The following is a 20,212-nucleotide window of genomic DNA, read 5'->3' as shown; positions in this document are numbered from 1 at the left end:
TTCTCTGTATCAGTAAATGCATTTTTCCTTTTAGAAAACACTGTTACCTCCTGATATCATGTAGCTCTTTTAAGCTGTTGGAGGTGTGATACCAGGAATTTAGATTATATCATCAACCCACACTGAACCTCACAATCAAAGAAACTGCCTCACCTTTGTCTCCACCTGGTGGTTGTGTAGCTCAAGTACATCATCCTCTCTAGCTGGGACACTTTGTGTCACCAAATACAAATATTCATCTTAACCCATCATTAGGTAAAATGGTTTAATGTCACTTTTTCAGTTCACAACAATAATTTCTGTGTTCCTTCATCTTAATTTTTCAGATTACTTTTTTAAAAGACAGTTTTTAAATCAGATCCATGGCTTAACGATCATGAATAAGCCTATCTACGTTTGAAATGAGCACATCCAATCCTGGTCAAGTCTGTTTTTCTTATAGTTTTTGAATAAACTAGTCACAGTGAGCTGATTTTATGGCACATTCATGTGACAGTATGCTTCGTTTGCTCTTTGGTGTAGCTGTTGAAACAACATGGACTGCACCTCTGGCATCACATGCTTCATGCTGTTTAAAGGCAACAGAATCAAATTTAAGCTGCTGCCTGAAGCTCACACGCACACACACACACACGCACGCACACACACACACACACACACACACACACACACACAAAGCAAATGGGCTCAGTAAAAACAAATATGTTCAGTGACAGCTCTTCAGATTTGGAGTTGTTTTTTCTGTGCAGCATGAGTCGGCATACAACGCATTTCACAGGTTCAATCATGCCTGGTGGGAACTTACTTTTGATATTTGGGAACATTAGGAGAAAGAGGGCAGGTGGGTCAACAATGCATCGTCTGCAGTTTGAGGAGTACTTGGACCAATTTAAGTAAAAACTCAGGAGACCAAGTGGATATATGGCATGTGAAGCTCATTTTCAAAAAATCAAGGGAACTCTTAATCATCACAGTATAACACCAAGTCAGTTAAACTTCAGGGATCGATCTGTCCATTTAGGAAGCACAAGTGATTGTGACTCAATTACACCTGCTGTGGTGCAAATGAAAGTGACAACAGGTGCAAAAGAGAGGCGAAAGCAACACAACCCCCACAAAGGGAATAGTTTTGCATGTGGTGGCCACAGACAATTGCTCTCTGTTTATCCTTCCTGACTTCTCTAGTTTTGAGTTCTGTTAGGTACTACTGGTAGCATGAGGCGGTGCCTGCAGCCCAGTCAGGTTGCACAGGTAGTCCAGCTCCTCCCGGAAGGCACATCCATACGTGTGGTCGCAAGAAGGCTTGCTGTGTCTCCCAGCACAGTCTCAAGAGGATGGAGGAGAGGAGGAGGTCGTTGCACAAGGAGAGCTGGCTAGGCCGTAGAAGCGCATCAACCTATCAGCAGGACCGGTATCTGCTCCTTTGTGCGAGGCGGAGCACTGCCAGAGCCCTACAAAATGACCTACATTTCAAAGCCAACGGTACCCTGACTGCTGTAAGGTACCAGGATGAAATCCTCAGAGCAATTGTCAGACCTTGATTTTCGGTGTGATTTTGAATCCTGCCCTCAATGGGTTGATCTTTACAAAGACCTGAGAACAACTGTGGGATACTGAAGTTTGATGAAGCCTTCTAAGTTTTCAATAGTTGTTGAGTAAAAATGGCTGGGGAGGAGAAGCAGTTAGCCAGTTTAAACAAACAAAACTAGTTTTTACTTGTTGCAGTAACACAAGCAGCCAGCAGGTGTCACTGTCCACCCAGGAACATATTAAACCTTAGAATAACTCACCAAATTCACTACTGACTCTCTGGCTCACACACACACACACACACACACTCACACACACACACACACACTGCAGCAAAATACACTGTATGCCTAACTGGATCTCGTCTCTTAATGTTTTTTTGAGTAAACATGAGTCACCTCTCTATTGCAAGACTTCATGCCAGGTGTCCCCTGAATGCAGACTGTATCAACCACATTCAGACACACACACACACACACACACACACACACACACACACACACACACAGGCATGCAGTCCAGTAATGCTTTCCCTTTATTTCTCCAGGGCCATGTGTATGGCTTGATCAGATAAGACTGTGTGTTTGTGGAGTTTTGTGGGCTCGCGGGTGCAGGAGGAGGGGCTGGTCTCCAGACAGGAACCCAACAGCTCACAAACAATGTCAGAGGTTAAAGGTCAAAGCGGTGTTCCTTACAACCTCATTTAAAATCCCCCAAAGTGAAACAGCAGACAATCTCACGTTCACGTATTTGATCAAAAAAGTTTTATTAGTTTCAACCATGATGTCTACACACAGTCCAGATACTGGAGAGAGCATGTACGCTTCAGAAGCGGCAGTTCATCATATAAATTCATTTAAGGAGGGACAGAATTTAACTTAATGACCTTCACTCAGTTGTAACAACTGCTTTCAATGCACAGAAAGATACAAGACGACCCAACATGAGTCATTTGTCAATAAAAGCTCAAAGTGGATATCTCTGTTACACTGCTAATGTGTAACCTTTTGAAGAATGTTTTGACTGGATGAGGAAATACTGCTGTTTGGTTTCTTGCCAAGAGTTAGACGAGAAGACTGGAGCCACCCTCATGAGGGTGAAACCAGCAGCCAGTTAATTTAGCTTAGCTTAGCTTAGCCCAAGGACTGGTGAGAGGAGGAAACAGTTAGTCTGGTTTTGTATGAGGTAACAAAATCTACTTAACAGCACCTCTACAGCTCACTAATTAACAAATTAGATCTGTGAACAAACTTTCACAGAGGGTTCATGTGGGACAGTCAGGCCAGCTGTTTCCGTTTAGCTACACTAAGTGGTGGCTTCATCTTACTGTCGTTAAGAAAACGAATGAGCAGATTTCCCAAAATGTCCATCTCTAATGTCCTTTTATCATATGATGAATTGCAAACAGCAGAAATAAAACAGCAAAAGTGCTCAGTCGTTATGTTATACTTCAGAGAGAGACTAATACTGAACACTGGAACGATAAATCTTCAGACATGAAGCCTGGATTCTATAAAACCATCAAAATCCCCCCCAATGTTTTTGGCCTGACGCTGACAACGTGATATGACAATGAATGACTGTTCCTTCTGCATTTCTGTGTTGATTACCTCACTTCATGTACTGAATCCAAACTGGTTAACACTGGAGCATGTAGGGACAACCATCTGTCACAGCTGAGAAAGTGGAGGGAAGGGAAAGCGTAACAGGCTGCATTCAAGGGCAGAACTTTAGAGTCTTGCGTCTTTTTGAGTAGACTCAACTCCTATACAGTTAACATGGGATGTCATGTGACGGGTCAAGAGTGGGACAAATGGTCGAAAGATCAGACAGGTTTTAAACAAACCACCGGGTTAGTCAAACTCACTCAGAAGAGAAAATGAAGGCCAACAGCAAGTTTTCTTTCTGGTTCAACTTTGACTCGACTCAACTTCGTAGTTTCCACTGCAATGGGATTATTATTGACTATTATTATTGACCATCCGAGAAAACTGGCCATCCGAAATTGAGATTGACCGTCATTGAAATTGACCTTCAATTGACAACAAGCAGAGTCCAAGTGTCAAACTCATAACATGGCAGACTTTCCCAAAAGGTCAGTCCTCCGCTCAGGCTGCTGTTGGATTTGGGGAAATCGTCTATGTCCAGAGATTCTTCAGCACTGAGGAGCCGGTGGAGAGCAGCAGCAGTGAGATCTCCTTATTTCTGGATGTCTGCAATAATTTCCTCCTCCAGCTGAGAAAATTGAGTTTAGGCAGACATTTACTTATTCTCCTCCATCAGCCTGCCTGTCTCTGAATGGGTGTTACAGTCGCCGGGGGCTAGGGCACCAAGGAGTGTCTGGGTACAGCAGACAATGGACTGACCTGAACCTGAGAAAGAGGCGGAAATGAGTGTCACAATGCCTGGAAGCTGCCAACTGGGGATTTCAAAATAAGACCGTGAATACAATTAGCGCATACACACACAATGAACAAAGCCAGGAAACTTGTCACAGTAGTAAAACACTCACAACAAGAAGCGCTTACATAAAGGAGAAATGTAGTACACATGTTTTAAAGCTGTTCCCAAATCAGATAAACACAGTACAGAGCTGAATGTACTACTGATTGTTTGAAAAGCCGTTTAATCTTTCTCAATTAGCCCATCCACCAACAGGTCGCCCAGCTTATCTCGTTATCTCCAGCCCTCCCTCTCTGCCTCTAGGCACACTGCCACCAGTGTCAATTGACAAAGTACAGAAGTAAGGACATTTAGCCCAACTCAATACACAATGATACAATTACTTTGTCGAGGACAAAGCAAAAGCAAAAGAAGGGAAGCGGGACAAATGAAAAATAAATCCCCTTAATGTCAGGAAGACGCAGCATGTGTTCGTTTGCTTGTAATGTCAGTTCTGGGTGGTGATGTTGCCCCTGTGCTCTAAATATTCACAGAGAAGGCCAACTTGTGTTAGCAAAGGCATATTTAAACAGAATTAAAGCTGCACACTGAGACAGGAGAATAATCACAATTAGAGCTGGAACTGTTCACAGATTAATTGGGTTGGTTTACCGACAGCAGCCGATGAATTCAGCCAAAATGCCAAACATTTTCTAAGTCCAGCTTCTTCATTGGATGCTTTTCTTCATCTTATGTGATAATTAACTGAATGTCTTAATGTTTTTTGGATTGTTGGTCAAACAAAGCAAGATATTTGGTGTCATCACTTCAGGCTTTTCCCACTATTTTCAGGCGTTTCATAGACCAAACAATCGGTTAACCATGACATAATCGTGAGTTGTAGCCCCAGATGTTTCACTGTTTTGAACTGTGTTTCTTCCTGCAGCATATCTGTCATAAACAGACACAAACAGATATTTACCTTGTAGGATCTTCACTTATTGAAAATGCTCCTTTCAGGTTGACAGTGTTTCTGCTGTTTTCCACTGTGCCGTAGCTCAGCGTCACCTAAAGGGGGGGCAACACAAACACAAGCGGTTTAGACAGCTGGTAGATCAGTGTGTGTGTGTGTGTGTGTGTGTGTGTGTGTGTGTGTGTGTGTGTGTGTGTGTGTGTGTGTGTACCTGGCTGTGTATGTCTGACACCAGTCCCAGGTTTTCCAGGTGGGAGTGAAACAGCGCTGAGCGGATGAGGCTCACGCCGAGCAGCGCTTCCACGATGTAACCGACGGTGCAGTCGTCCGGGAGACGGATGTGCTCAGCTGTTGCCATGAAAGCGCCGTCACTACACAGAGGAAGAAACAGGGAGCACGAGGAAGAGGAGGTTTGATGATATAGCTGACACAGCGGCAAAAATATCTCAGAAGTGATCAAAGAGAAGATTCACCTCGCCCAGGGTTTCATCTTGAGAGCGAGGCCGCGGCTCAGACAGAATCCTGCTCCTCCTGTGGCGAACCAGAAACGCACCTGCTTCTGCGCGCACACACATAAACACACATACACACGTAGCATGAGTGAAGGTGCAGTAATCACACAGCAGAGTAAGCTGTGCTTCAGTCTTGGGACCAGTGAAGAGGAGATCAGTGGAGACCTCACTCAGCTCAGGCAGCTGAGCCCAGGAGAAAACCAGAGCAAACAGATGCTTCTTCAATCATCTTTTACTCCCCTTGTGCAGGAGGCAAGAATGCTTTTAATTAAGAAGTGAGAGACTTCCCAGGGAGTGAGGTGCATGTGCATGTTTTAAGTATGGGGCAGAAGGGATGTTATAATGAATTTATTTTTATTATTATTATGATTGGAGCACAAACAAAACACTAAAAATTAATGTCACAGATTCAATGATGCAGAAATATGTATTTTACTGTTTAATAAGGAAAATAGGTGGAAGCTTATCTGTCTTGACATTTTGTATGTTTATTTTGTTTATCTATGCGACAGATAAAAAAGCGAACTGCCCGCTCACACACATCTCCCAGCTGAATCACTCCTGCACGAACATGTTGGCAATCGCCGTTTGGTAGCTGGAAAATTTGAACGCATTGCCCAAAACTTATACAGAGCTCAGCCGTACACACATGAAACAACACAAAGCAAACAGGGATGAAAGTGCAGTCACAATAATTCCAATAATAATATCATCATGCAGTTAACGCTATTTAAACTAGTGTAACAACTAAATGTTTAAAGAGAAATCTGGTAACACACACGTTTAAGTGTATGATTGTATGTGTAAAATGCAGGTATAATGTACAAATAATAATAATGGCATGATAGAAAATAAGTATATAAAAAGTAAAAGGTTACCATGTCAGTGGTGCCGAGCCTCTCCGCCACCTCGATCGGTCGTTCGAGGCTCGGCCGGCCGAGGTAGACGTCCTGCGTGTGACTGTACTGAGACAGAAGCTTCAGCAGGGAGACGACGTTCAAGTAGTTATCATCATCAACGTGACAGAGCCACCTGCAACAGACGAGGCCGAGCGTTAGGAAAACGCTCTTTGTGTGTGTTTGTGAGCTCGGTGTGTGTTACTGTGTGTCTTACTTCTTGCCCGACTTCATGAACATGTCGTATTCCAGAGCCATTTTACAGGAGAGGGCCTGACGGTTGTGGGCTGCTGAACAGTTGGTGTTGATCAGGTGAGCTCCTGATAATCAGTGACAAGCAAAAATCAATAACCAGCCCTGACACAGTCATAATTAAAGACTTTGACTGGGGAAGAGGTAAAGGAAGATGGTTATTTGATAAGCAACTTCGACTGAATGTCTGTTTTAGAAGCAACAAAGCCGTTTCAAAATTTGATCCTATTAAAACCTGCAATTACAATTTACTTCTGTCCATTGAGCTGTCAAGTACAATGTGCCCGATGGTGAGAAGAATACCGCATTGAAAGTAAAACAATTCCATGAGTGAGATGAGGAACGGCCAGTTGATTAAACTGAAGTGACTTCCTGCACTTCAAGGAAACACAGTATTGCCCAGTCAGCAGCCTGCTTCCTGCTTTCCTACTCACAGACTGCAGATAACACTGCTGCAACTCAGCAAAACTGCTCGGTGAGCGTGTGTGTGTGTGTGTGTGTGTGTGTTTGCACTCACCCATCCTTTTCCTCAGCTTCTCGTCCTCTCCGTCAGTGAACACGTACGTCTGTGAATAAAAACACAAACACGCAGATCGTGTTATTCCAGCAGACTGCGGTGACCAGCAGGGAAACAAAAACACCGTCACACAGAGGCTCTCGCTGCTCCACCATCATTGTTCGTGGAGGATTGTTTATGATCTCAGGTGAAGCTCCACTGGTTTCCTTCCACACACACACACACACAGAAGCAGCAAGCAATGCTGATATTGGATGGAGGCCAAGACAAAGGTTAGCCTCTTGTCTATCAGCGGCAGAGCAGCTGGTCTCAGCCCTGTAGCAGTGTGAGTGTGTGTGTGTGTGTACATGAGTGTTTGTGTGATGAGTGACAGGGTTAAGGGTCACCACGCACTCAGGAAGCCATGCAGACCCCTCGACTTTCCATAGGAAGTAAGCACACACCCTGGGTGCACATACAGAGCAGTCTGTGAATACTGTCCTCACTCTGACAATGAGGTGAAACTGCTGAATCTCAGCTTTCAGTTTAGGCTGTTTACATCCGCACTGGGTGAACGGTGCAGTCCTTTTTATACACACTGCAGCGCCCAAATTTGAGGATAATGCAGCAGGAAAACACACAATGTCATGATTCATAAATATACAAAATTTGGGACGCTGTGTAAAACATAACACGTCACATTACCTCAGTCCAAACTCAAAGTCCAGAAGTTTCCTTTGCTGAAGACCAAACTAAGGGAAAAAGTCCCTAAAACAAGCAACAAGAGGTAACGATGACCAGTAAACACTGCGCCATGCCAGCAGACCAGTGAGGCTGCACTGAGGCCCAGCAGTGCTTTGGGCTAGATGCTAACACTAGCATGGCCACATGCTCACAGTGACAGTGCCAACATGCTGACAGTTAGCAGGTATGTTTACCACAGTCACCATCTTAGCTTAGCACGTTAGCATGCTAACATCTGCACAGCTGAGACTGATGGGAATGTCATTAGTTTTGCTTGTATTTGGTTGGGAACCACAGAACTGAACAAATGAAAAATTTGACCTGATGATGGAGCAGATGAAAAATGAAGGGACCACAAACGTTATAACAATTCATCACAAAGAATGTGTCTATAAAGTTTCATGACAATGGTCCATGGTCCAACTTAAAAGTGGGCTAAGTTCGGTTCTAACAGTTTTTCAGTCATCTTGGTTACATACGATATTTGACTGTTTTTTCAACAGCACTTCAGGGACTGTATCTCAATGTCTAGACAAGAAACACTTAGCAAAGAAATACAGTCATTTAAATGGTGTTAAAAGGGCTCTATGTGCCCTTGAAATCTATAAAACTTCCACTTCTCAACATAAGACGCCAAGACAACTTCCGACCTGCAAACCAGCAGATCAATACTTAATGGGCTGCAGCAGTGCAGGTCTGGCAGAACGTCAGCGGAGAAGATGCCAGAAGTCTGCTTATGTTTGTGTATTTTATCCCTCAGACATGAGCTGACCGCAAAGGTCTTGACATCAAATAATATATATGAGGACTGAAGTTTCCTTTAACTTGAATATTGTGTACCGTAGTTCAAGGACAAAATGCGTCCCAACACTTGAACCTGAAAAGAGGGATTCCACTTTGCCATACAGCACAAATTCAATAATAAATCTTTGGTCCAACTACTGTGTGATCACACCGCTGCCTGTGGTCGAGAGAGAGTCCAGAGAGTCCAGCCAGCTGTGAGTTTTTGTCATTTTTTTTTTTTACTCTGCGCCTCCTGCTTGAGGTGGGGGGAGTGAAGAGAGAAAATGAGGCGGTGGATCACCAGGACTCGAGCTTTACGACACAGGAAACAACAACTGAGACAGGAGAAAGTGGTGTGTGTGTGTGTGTGTGTGTGTGTGTACTCTTGTGATGACACACTTTTTGAACTTCCCATGAGAAATCTGGTGAGTTCCCAGGGCATGTGTGTTTGTGACGGCAACACTGTGAGAGCGTGTGTGTGTGTGTGTGTGTGTGTGTGTGTGTTGCTGCATTTCCATTACTCAGCAGTCTTATGGTTTACAGGTGTGTCTGGGAAACAGGTAGGCTAGAGTTACACACACCTGACCGTGAGAGCAGACGCAGGATTGCGTCACACACACACGCATCAGCTGATTTCCCCAACTGAGCTCTATTTACATGTCAACAGTCTCAGTGCAGCATGAGATGAGACTTGAACGTGTCCTCTGAGGTTTAAATGGAAATCAGAGCGACCGCTGTGCGCTCCACAGTCGTGTCTGCATTCGATTACGAGCTTTGAAGCCACTGGGTGCAGTTTACCACAGTCCCATGTGTTTTAGAGCAACAGATTCATCTTTGACTCACTCACCACTGTGATTCAGACCAAAAAGCTGCCTGTTCACAGCGTTTGATCTCAAATATTTTTCTGTGCGGCTCCACAGCTGAAACTCCCCCCCCCCCCGTGCCCAACATCTCTCTTTCAAATCCAGTAGTCATGTTATAACTCCTCCAGATCAGAGCGCTTTTGGTTCAATGACTTGGAAAAGATGGTTCCTAATATGATTCGAGTCGCAGGAAGATTTCAGACTTAGAGCTGCAACGATTAGTCGATTAATTGAAAGTAACCTGGCTACAACTTTTATCATAGTAAACTGAATATCTTTGGGTTTTAGACTGTTGGTTGGATTAAAAAAGACACCTGAAGGCAGCATCCTGGAGTCTGGGAACAGACATTTTTAATAATTTTCAGCGTTTAAACAAATAAAAGTTGGATATTTCTCAGGGTTTGAATGCTGTACTTGAGTAAAACATAAATATCAGCAGTCAAGTATCAAAAGTGAAAGCACTCAGGCTGAAAAATGGCTCCTTTCAGCATTAAGTTACTGGGTAATGCTTAACAGGACATGTTTTAAATGTAAAATCATTATCACAAAAGTAACTAAAGCTGTCTCTCAAATCTAGTGGTGTTTAAACCTACAGTATAAAAGTAAAGTACCTTAAAACTGCACTTGTGTTCAGTTACCTTCCACCTCTGAAACTGCAAAGCACTTTGAAATGTAACTTCCTGCACCATTTCAAAGCCATGACTTCTCAGTTTGAGGCTGGCCTTTATGATGCAGACGACAGTGAGTCTCTGCTGGCTTTGTGGACGACGCTCTGAAGCACTGAACAACTGTGTTTTGTTGTCTCTGCAGCCTCGAACCAAATCTGCATCTCACTGAGACCACTTGACGAAATCCAGAGTTCATTCACGCATCTGAGTCACAGCAGTGACTCTCCACGTCCCCTGTCTGTATTATGTCAACACATTAGCAGCCTGTTAGCCCTCAGATGTCCCTCTCATGCATTACAAAGACCTCTATCTCTGTTTTACGATTCACTGGCAGGATCAAAGAGCCGGTGGAGACCAGTCACATTTCGGGGGGTTTACAACTTGCAATTGCAGCAGGAGATGAGGGGAACAATTTCTCTTGATATGGGAACTATTTACAGACTGTGGATCACACTTTGCATGAGGCCAGATAATGTGCATCTGAGCACTAAGGTTATCAGACATGTTCACTGTGTATGACCCAGCTGATAAATCACACAAACACAACAAGACCTCAGTCATTTACAAGTTAATTAAAATTAGTCTGGTAGCCTGGTTATTTCCTGGTGTGTGAGCAGGATTTCCACAAAAATCATAATGTATAGACAATTGATTATTCACTTTCTGATTGGTTTGGACTTACATGAACTCTTCAAATTGCAGCATGCACTAATCGATGTCTCTTTAGCTACAATAATCATGTTTTGGTTCATTTATCTTTAAGTTAAAAGTATTAAGATCTGTAAGTGTGGCCTCATCTCAGATGTTTTCCTGTAAGAAAGTCAGCTGATTTTCTTTCTTTCTTTCTTTCTTTTTCCCAGGGATCAGATATCCACTAATACTTCACTGCCGGCTCACCTGTTGCATGTTCCTGGAGATCCAGGTGTCCAGCAGGAGCTCCAGTCTCTGCCGGTGATACCTCCCGGTGGTTTTCACCGCTATGAACAGGTCAGCAGGGGAGAGATGCTCCACCGGCTCAGAGGGAGCGCTTCTCCGCGGGGGGCCGCTCATCGCCCTCCTCTCCCGGGTCAGCTTCCTGAAATACGCCGAGAAAACTTTCCCGCTCGTCGTTGCAACCGGTGGCTCCACCGCGTCTCCGCTGCTAGGGTGTCCGACTGTGACGACCAGCATCCCGGTCACGAGCAGACAGGTGACCGCGGCGGCTGCGGCGCGGGGTCCTGCTGCTGAGCCGCGGGTGCTCATCGCTCCACCGGCGGGTTTCCACATTGTGACGGTGTGGATGGTATTACAACTTCATTCATGGACAGAGGAAAATCTGGGAAACTCTTCTCTTCAGTTTACAACATCTCGGCGGTACAGACACAAGTTAGATCCGCTCCTTTTGTGCCCTTCAGCGGATGACCTCCCAGTGTGTGCCTCGCCGCTTTAGCTCACAGTGAACTTATAAACTCCACCAGTGGGCAGGACGCGGCTTTGTTCAACCAATGGCCGCTTTGAGCGCTCGGTGCGGGCGGAGTTAAGCAGCGAGGCCTCAGGATGAACGTCCACATGGCAGCAAGCAGGCAAACTTCATTTACCGTATGTAGAAAGACACAAAGTGTTTTACAGCAAAAAAAAAAAAAAAAAATCCAAACTTATATTAACCACATATAAAACACACAGTGCACAATCCATAAACATAAGGATTTATCTTCTCTGACATTTTAGAGGAATTTTAAGTTTTCAACATTGACCTTGGAACAGCCACAAGTCCCTGAACTAAATACTTTCTCTTTCAGTCTGTGAGGATATCCGGACGGATTTGACCCTGACAAAACAGGCAGAGAAATTAAAGGAAAGAAATAACACCAAAAAGAGGCTTTGTTTGGTGTTCAAGCTATGACACCAGCGAGGGAACACCATCATTCTTCCACTAGAAATCCCCTCATTTGATGACGTGATGAGGGACTCTCTAACATCTTTGTCCAAAACCTCTCCAAGGTGTTCAGCTGGGTTGAGATCTGGGACTGTGAAGGCCACAGTTTATGATTCATTCTTTCAGAGATTCAGTGATGCCCGTGTGGAAGCATCTGCATCTGACTCAGAGTTTTCTTTCCTTTACTTTAGTGGCATCTGTGTGTATCTGTGTGTGTCTGTGTATGTCTTTGTGTGTAATCATGTGGAGGTGCTTTCAAGGTCTGATAGTGATTTAGTAGGAGTCAGCAACACAGAATATGTGCTTTTTAAAGGGAACGCATGGGTTGTATAAGCCTGTACCTCACTGCTATTGACGCACTCACAACCGTAACCATACCAGGGTTAAATATGACGATTATTACAGGTTTTTCATGTGTTATATGTTGGATACATCACAGGTGTTTGGATTTGATGAAAATGAAACTTTTCCTCACTGGAAAGCAACATGCCCAGAGATCCTTCATGTGGAAGCTTGGCGGGTTATTCTCCAAGTGGACAGATGTTGAAGACGACCGTGACATTGGAGTGTGTGTAGTGCTGCCAACCGCGCGCACACACACACACACACACACACACACACACACACACACACACACACACACACACACACACAGAAGACTGGCATGCCAAGCTGCCAGGTTGCCAGATCCACCAACCATCTGAGGAATGTATCCTCTCTAATAATGTGCAGTTTGTCTGTGCAGCATAATCTGTGCTGACCCTTCAAGGAAAGTCAGTATAATATTACATGTTAGTTATTACACATGCCACAACACAACTATGAGTCCATTTAGAACTTCTAGAGAGAGAATAATAGAGGAATGACATCAAGTATGAGAAGGATTTTAAAGTGTAACTTAACACCGGGCTGAAAAGCAGCATTTTACTGGGAGTGTGACTTCTGTGTTTTAAAGGTTTAATTAGGATTCACCAAAGTCACGCAATAACAGAAACAAACTATCCAGTCGAGGCAGCAGCAGATAAGGAACTCCCCTGTTCTGCAAGGTACAATTACTGTTTTTGTCAATGCAGTCTGGTTTTCACCCTCGCTTTGGAGAGAGCGATATTATCAGCTTCAGCTCATGTTGGAAAGTGCTGTCTGGTGGCAGTGAAAGTAACTGAAATATATAATGTAGATTTGTTTAGGTGGGCCTTTTTTTTTGGTGGCAAAAACATGTTACTGCTGCCGACAGTCTACAGCAGTACATGACTAAGCTTCCTAAACTGCTCCTCCTGCTGTTTCTCCAAACTGTATCTTTGAAGCATGACAGTTTTCACCTTGAAAGCAGCAGTTTGAGCTCAAAAAAGCTGGTAAATGAATTTCAAGCTGGGACTGTGTTGGGACTGAGAAGTCCTGAAAGTGCCACGAATGAAATTATAAGAGCTACTGAGATTGCGTTCAACATTTCGATTTCCATGACAACTAAACAAAGTCCCTGTACTGATGAAGACCATGTGAACTGAACTGATCATGTGAACTGATTAAATGCTCTGGGAAATGCCAAAGAGGAGAATAAATGGTCAACCTTTAAAACATTTAATGAGGATATATATTACTGATTCTCACCTGTTGACAGCTGGGATAGGCTCCAGCCCCCCGCAACCCCCGAAAGGGATAGGCGGTACAGAAGATGAATGAATGAATGAATATATTACTGATGTAATATGCAACATACTGAAACATACAAGCATCATAACATAATCAATACTTCACATTGTGCTGAACAACATGGTACCAATAATGATTTAATTGGGTTATCTTTGTCAAGAAACACTGTTAGCTTATTAGCACGCTTTCCTGTTTTGCATCACAAGACACTGAAACTTTACGGCTTCTCAAAACTGAAACTCAGCACTTACAAATATGAGTAAACATTCAATGATTGCTTCCCTTTTTTGCTGCAAAGGACCTTGTTTCTGGTGTTCATAAAGCTGGCCTTGGGCTCTATATTTGTTCCATGGTGTTTTTTTTGTCAGGGAATCTGTTGCCACATTATTTCACACAATCATTATTTCACTCTCAATCATCAGTTAGGCGGCAGCGTGAGTCATCCTGTTTACAGGAAACAATCAAACTTAAAGACACATTGAAGATGACGGATTCAGGAAACGTTGTCTGAATGGAGCAGATCAGTTAAAAATGTTGTAACTACAGATTATCTCTAAACATTGGTGAGCTGGTGATTACGCCTTCATGACTCTTTTTTCTGTTTTCTATGTATTTATCACAGTTAAACTGAAGTCTGTTTGCCTGAGTCTGATAGTAATAATAATAATATAATGAAAAACTTTCTTTGTATTGCACCTTTCATACAAGAATTACAGCTCAAAATGCTTTAAAACAGAGTGGTTCACATAAAAAAGACAAAGAGCGAACATAAAACAGGGATAGAAAATTCATGTAAAATAAGATGGAGAGTGAGAAATAGATCAGTATTTTAAACACTTTGTATGAACAAGACTAAATCTACAGCCAGCAGGGGCTCATACTTAGGCATAGCATTACTTTGAGCTAATGCTAACATGCTCACAATGAAAAATATGCTTGCATGCTGATGTTTTGTGTTTGTTTAGGGTGTTAGCATGCTAACATTAGCACTAAACACAAAGTACAGAGGCTGATGGGAATTAATTTCACATATTGGAAAAATGTAACATTTAACCTGATCATGGCGCTGGACAAAAGGTTTAGGGACCAAAGTTCATCCAATTCATCCTGGGGAGGACATGAATGTACAAAATTTTATGGTAACCCATCCAACATTTGTTGAGACACACTTTTTCATTCTGGACCAAAGTGGTGCAATGGCCAACCAGCCTACTGCCATGCTTAAAGCTACACAGCTAGCACTGCTAAAATGAGAAGCCACAGGTTATAATCTATTGTCTCTGTTTGCTCCACAAATTTAGTAACTCCACTTTACAGTTATTGTACAGCAGCTCAGAAAGCTCAGTGCACTGCAACAAAGATACACGCGAACAGACAAAAAACATCCCCTGGAAACAGTTTCCCTTGTTTTTTTGTGCCACTTGCAGCATTTCTGTGTGTGGTTGTGTTTTCTGGCTTTGCAGCATTTTCCTGCATGCTTTGCAAAAATGATTTCTTATTTTGCTCGTGTTTAGTATCGGTGTGTTGAGCTCTCAGGGTCACCATACTAGTGGCTTTGACGTCACCAACAGAAGTAATGCAGCATGTCAGTAACAGACACGATGAAACTACAACATTAAATGCAGTAACAATTTCACATGTTAGGAAAGAACATCAAAATGTTATGTATCTGAAATGTGCTCTTATTAGAGCTCATAACCCGTATCAGCAGTGGTAACATTAAACACAGGATGTGAAATGTGAACAAAGGAAAGGTCTTGTTTCTGTATTTCTCATCTCATCTCTGAATGACACATGGAGGAAACGCTGCTGATAGCTTAAAGAAACAGACACATATTGAGAGAATCAGCAGCAGAAGAGCAAAGCCAGACCTCTCATTAGCTCCCCGTCTGTCTGTCCTCCACTGCCTCTCTCTGTCTTGAAAACCACTTTATTGTTTCCCTTCACAGATGAAAGCAGCTCGCTCTCTTCACTTGCATCTGACTGGAGATCATGTAGAGCAAAACAGCAGCTCTCACACTCAAAGTTCCCCTCTCTGTGATGGCTTTAATTTCCTATGAGCCCATATCAGGGCAGCCACAGTGTGAGCTGAAGCTGTGGTGGTGTGAATGTGGAGGACGTTGTGGTTGTTGAATAGATGCGGATTGAAGAATTTCTATTTATAGTCTTGTGTGTGTGCTGCTGTGTTCCCCTTTTGTCTGTGTGTTTAGACCTAAACAATGGTTGTCTTAAGCTCTGTGTGTGTGATTTGTACAAAAGTGACATACAAGGACAGTTGAGCTCTGTTTTTCTTTCAAAGCTTAATCCCCCTCTCTTTGATATCTGGCTCTCTTCGTTCTCTCTCGTCCTTTCTTTCTTTTCCCTCCCTCCTCACTTTCTCCCCTCTTGTTTCATTTTGTCGTCAATATGTTGCAGGATTCAGAGTGCAAGGTCACAGTTTTCCAAGCCTCAAGTTGGGACTTTTCCCCCCGTTTCCTCTCACTCTCCAATCTGCACAAACAGACAGAAAAAAACATTCCCCGGCCTTCAAAGTCCCTTTAATCTCCATGTTGAAATTAATCGAAGATCAACTGCTGCTTAAATGTGGTTATTCCCGTGAAAGAAGAAACTGTAGAGCTGTGTGATTGCAAGTGGGAAGCAGAACAAACAACAAGGATGTGTTCTTCCTTTCTTCTTGCCAGAGCAGGGGATCGCTCTCAGACCACATCTAGAGAAGAGGAGGATGGAGTGGTGAGGGGGGAAATGGGTGAGAGGGGGGAACCAGCAATCGAGTTTGGGGGGACAGGAGGAGAGGGAGTTAGATATGTCACAGGTCGCAGTCTGGGATGGGGCTTTGTGGTTATCATGGCGTCAGTCACGGGATCAGGGGGTTCTGAGCCACAATGTGATATTGATTAAAGCTTTTCTCTGCCCCCAAAACACACGAGGATCAGGAAACAATCTGTCTGCTTTTGTATCTGTGCCTGTGTGTGCGTTAAAAGGAATGCTTCATTGAAAATCTGTCTTTTTAGTCGCCTTGAAGGGTGGCTTTGTAGCTTGTATGCTCTGTGGAGGACAGCAGCGGATTCACAGGAAAACTTCTCAAACTGCTCCTGCAGCATAATCCAGCTGTCCACTCTTGATCCATAAGTTCAGTGCACAAGACTGAATTACCAACCAGGAAGAGCAGGGGACAGTCCAGAGCCTCGCACACCTAGAGGCTCAAAAATTGTGGGTGCACTGAGTGTCAGTTAGTTTTTAGACATGCTAGCAGCGTATGTCTTATGGATGGCAGTATAGTGGCATGTGCTTGCTAATTAGCAAATGTTAGCATGCTTGCATGGCAAACTAAAGATGGTTAGCATGTAAACATTATACCTACTAATAATCAGCATGTTAATTTTGTCATTGTGAGCATGTTAGCACGCTTACATTAGCCTTTAGCTCAAAGCACAGGTGTTCCCTAGTACAGTTCCACAGAGCCGTTAGCATAGGCTTTCAGCATTGTTTGTAATTGATTTGTTGCAGATTTTTTAGGAAATGACTAAACAATCAAAGATCTACAATGTTACTGAAGGATAATCGGATGCACATGAAGCCTTGATAATACCTGGTACAGAATAGTTTGACATTTTCAGAAATACACTTATTACCGCTTTCTTGCCAAGAGTTAGATTGGCACCACTTACATCTGTCCATTAAATATGAATTTAAAGCCAGCAGCTGGATAGCTTAGTAGGCATAAAGACTGAAGGCAGGGGGTTAGCAGCTGTTATCTGGGCATTTTTCCCCTGGAACCCTATAACATGTTAACTGGACAGCTCCAAATAATCACCACTTTGCCATAAATCCCTAAATATGCCACTTCCAACAGTGCTTCAAAGCCATGGCAAGGAATAAATGTATGAGTGGAGCATGTTAAACCCACTGATAATAAATAGAGAGGTAGACTATCTGCAGGAGTGGTTTGCAAAGTTTGATGCTTTTTATTTCTTTGACTCTTGGTCGTCATTTGAATGAACTGTTGCTGCTTTGAGTCTGAGCTGCTGTTTTCCATGAAAAGAAAACTACACACTTTCGCAAGCCACCCTTCAAACTAAAGTGTCAGCCTGATTATAACTTAGATTTTTAGATAGGTTCCTTTACAATGTGACTTCTTTAGATGCTCCACATTCCTGGAAAGAGGCAGCATGGATGGAGCCGAACAGACACCCACACTCATCAGGCAGTGATCAGCTATGTTTTCGTGATGATGGAAAAACCTGCACAGCTTTTGTGCTTTGTGTGTGTGTGTGTGTGTGTGTGTGTGTGTGTGTGTGTGTGTGTGTGAGAGAGAGAGAGAGAGAGAGAGAGAGAAACAAAGACAGACTGAGAGAGAATGGGAAAGAAGAGAAGTGGAAAGTATTGACATTTAACAGAAGGCAATTTATTGCCCTCAAGGACAGGCAATGAGAAACAGAGATCTTTTATCGAGAACAGTCAGACTCCTGTTCTTGAGTCTCTGCATCCACTTGCTTTTGTTCAGCAGATTCATGGTCTCATCCTGTGTCTGTGCTTCACCACCTCTCTGATGCGGTGCCACTGTAGGTACTTTCCACTGTGAACCACTGAACCACTGAGGAGGGATGCGGACAACCGTGTGGTCCTGGCAAAAGTTCCCTGTTCGCCACTTGTGTTTCACATCATTTGCCTGTTTTCGTACTGTAATGCAATTAAAACCCCATTACAGTGAAATGTGTGTTTTTAATCTATCTGAGACCTTCTGTTTCTTCTCCTGGATGAATAAACCAACAGACAAGAGAAATTTCCTTTCGGCATGGGATGCTTGACAGTTTCCAGTGTGAGTGTGCGTGTGTGTGTGTGTGTGTGTGTGTGTGCAGCTACAACAAGAGGTCTTGTCATCTTAACCAGGATTGTACAGTCATGTGCTTCTCATTAAAATACCTCCCTCAGTTTTGAGTAAAAGGAGTGATACTGCAGTCAATATGTTAAAGAAAAGCAGTGCTCTCTCTGTTTCTCTCTCTCTCTCTCTCTCTCTCTTTCTCTGTGTGTGTGTGTGTGTGTGTGTGGTCTTTGCATTATCTTACTGTTGCTAATGGTTAAAATCCTAATAAAGACTCTGACTAGAGTCTCAACTCAATTGGAATAATGAACTGTGTCAATAATACTTAAGCCCGACGTGGTGTTACACGGCAGATAATGGTGTACTAAGGCTAATGCCGCTGATGATGATGATGATGATAACAAAACACTCAGAGCCACATAAGTTTCCAAGAAAAAGGCGAGTCATAATCATATGATTAATCGAAAACAGGAATAAATCTTCATGGATGACCTAGCAGCTACTTACGCAAAGCTGATTAACTTGGACCATGTGAGTCCATTAAATGATATCGCAACTGCACATACCACCCAGAGTGTGTGTGTGTGTGTCTGTGTGTGTCTGTGTGTGACTGCGTGTGTGTGTGTGTGTGTGTGTGTGTGTGTGTGTGTGTGTGTGTGTGTGTGTGTGTGTGGGTCAAAGGCGCCTCTCAGGAGCTGCTGGAGACAGTGTATGATCCGCGGGGAATTGAAGCGCAGAATCCCTGATCACAAGATTTCACAGCAGTTGCTTCAATGACTCTGCTGTGTACACTGTGTGTGTTACGCGGCGTGTGCGTTTGTGTGTCTGTTTGAGAGGCACAGTGAAATGGAGACAGGCAGATAATGTAAGTTGATGACATATGTGACTTTAACAGGCTTGCTGATGTGTTAAAAAGTCTGTTGATCTTTGCTTAATAAAGAAAGAGTGTGAGGCGACACAGCTGATTGAGACAGAGTGAGAGAGCGAGTAAATCGCTGCTTCAGGGCCTCAAAGTAAAGATTCTCAATCCTTGCTTTTATTTGTTTTCAGGGGTTTTTTTTTTATTGTTATGCTTATGGTTTCTGAAGTATCCTAGTTATATTTTGCACATATAAACATCAAATCCTGTTTTCAGAAGCCCAGATAAGCTCTTACCACCAATTTAAACCTGCACTTATTGATTTTTTTCTGTCCACTTGGGGACGGTAGAAATGGACTGTGAATGCAACACCACATATTATCCCTTTATGTGTAAATTACAAACATCTTAGCAAACAGTTCAACATTAGCATTTGTTTAGATTAATGTTTATGGCCATCTGGTGAATGTAAATCCAATATTCACTCTCCTTGTAGATCTATTTTGGTCTCTACAAACTCCTGAGGGAAATATCTGGCTCTTTAGCTGCTAAGTGCTCCACTTCTTTCACCAGCTGGTTGCTAATTGTGTCTCTCTGCTGTTTGGTCCTCGGCACAGTGGGTTTTTAGAGCTTTTTGCTGAAAACAACAGCCTGCTGTGGCTGGAAATGAGATAATAAATACTGAATGGGCCACACTTTTCTACCTTAACAGACAAAGCACTTCACACACATAAACACTCACGCAGCGATGGAGCTTCCACACAAGGGCGTATCCATCAGGAGAAACTTTGGGTTCAGTATCTTGCTTAAGGACACTTCGACATGTGGACAGGAGCAGCCACAGATCGAACCGCCAACCCAGTGATT

General features: G+C 43.2%; 1 protein-coding gene across 1 annotated transcript; it reads right to left on the bottom strand.

Annotated features, from left to right (window-relative positions):
- Positions 1-2,282: 2,282 nt before the first annotated feature.
- Positions 2,283-11,516, bottom strand: LOC143319084 (beta-1,3-N-acetylglucosaminyltransferase lunatic fringe-like). Its single transcript, XM_076727677.1, has 8 exons — positions 10,997-11,516; positions 7,063-7,111; positions 6,511-6,613; positions 6,276-6,429; positions 5,359-5,444; positions 5,097-5,256; positions 4,895-4,980; positions 2,283-3,902 (listed from the first exon to the last, which is right to left on the bottom strand). Exons 1-8 carry the CDS (start codon positions 11,363-11,365, stop codon positions 3,836-3,838), a joined length of 1,074 nt encoding a protein of 357 aa, XP_076583792.1. The 5' UTR covers positions 11,366-11,516; the 3' UTR covers positions 2,283-3,835.
- Positions 11,517-20,212: the final 8,696 nt, after the last annotated feature.

Source organism: Chaetodon auriga, chromosome 4, assembly GCF_051107435.1.
Source record: "Chaetodon auriga isolate fChaAug3 chromosome 4, fChaAug3.hap1, whole genome shotgun sequence".
NCBI lineage: Eukaryota > Metazoa > Chordata > Actinopteri > Chaetodontiformes > Chaetodontidae > Chaetodon > Chaetodon auriga.
This window is presented reverse-complemented; position numbering and strand designations above follow the sequence as displayed.

Bases quoted from the DNA above. Each gene is read 5' to 3' on its own strand.
- LOC143319084 (XM_076727677.1), bottom strand. From the start codon at position 11,365: ATGTGGAAACCCGCCGGTGGAGCGATGAGCACCCGCGGCTCAGCAGCA. The intron at 6,614-7,062 runs GTGAGTGCAAAC...ACTGATTATCAG, and splicing joins GAAGCTGAGGAAAAGGATGG to GAGCTCACCTGATCAACACC. The intron at 5,257-5,358 runs GTGAATCTTCTC...TCCTCTGTGTAG, and splicing joins AAGATGAAACCCTGGGCGAG to TGACGGCGCTTTCATGGCAA.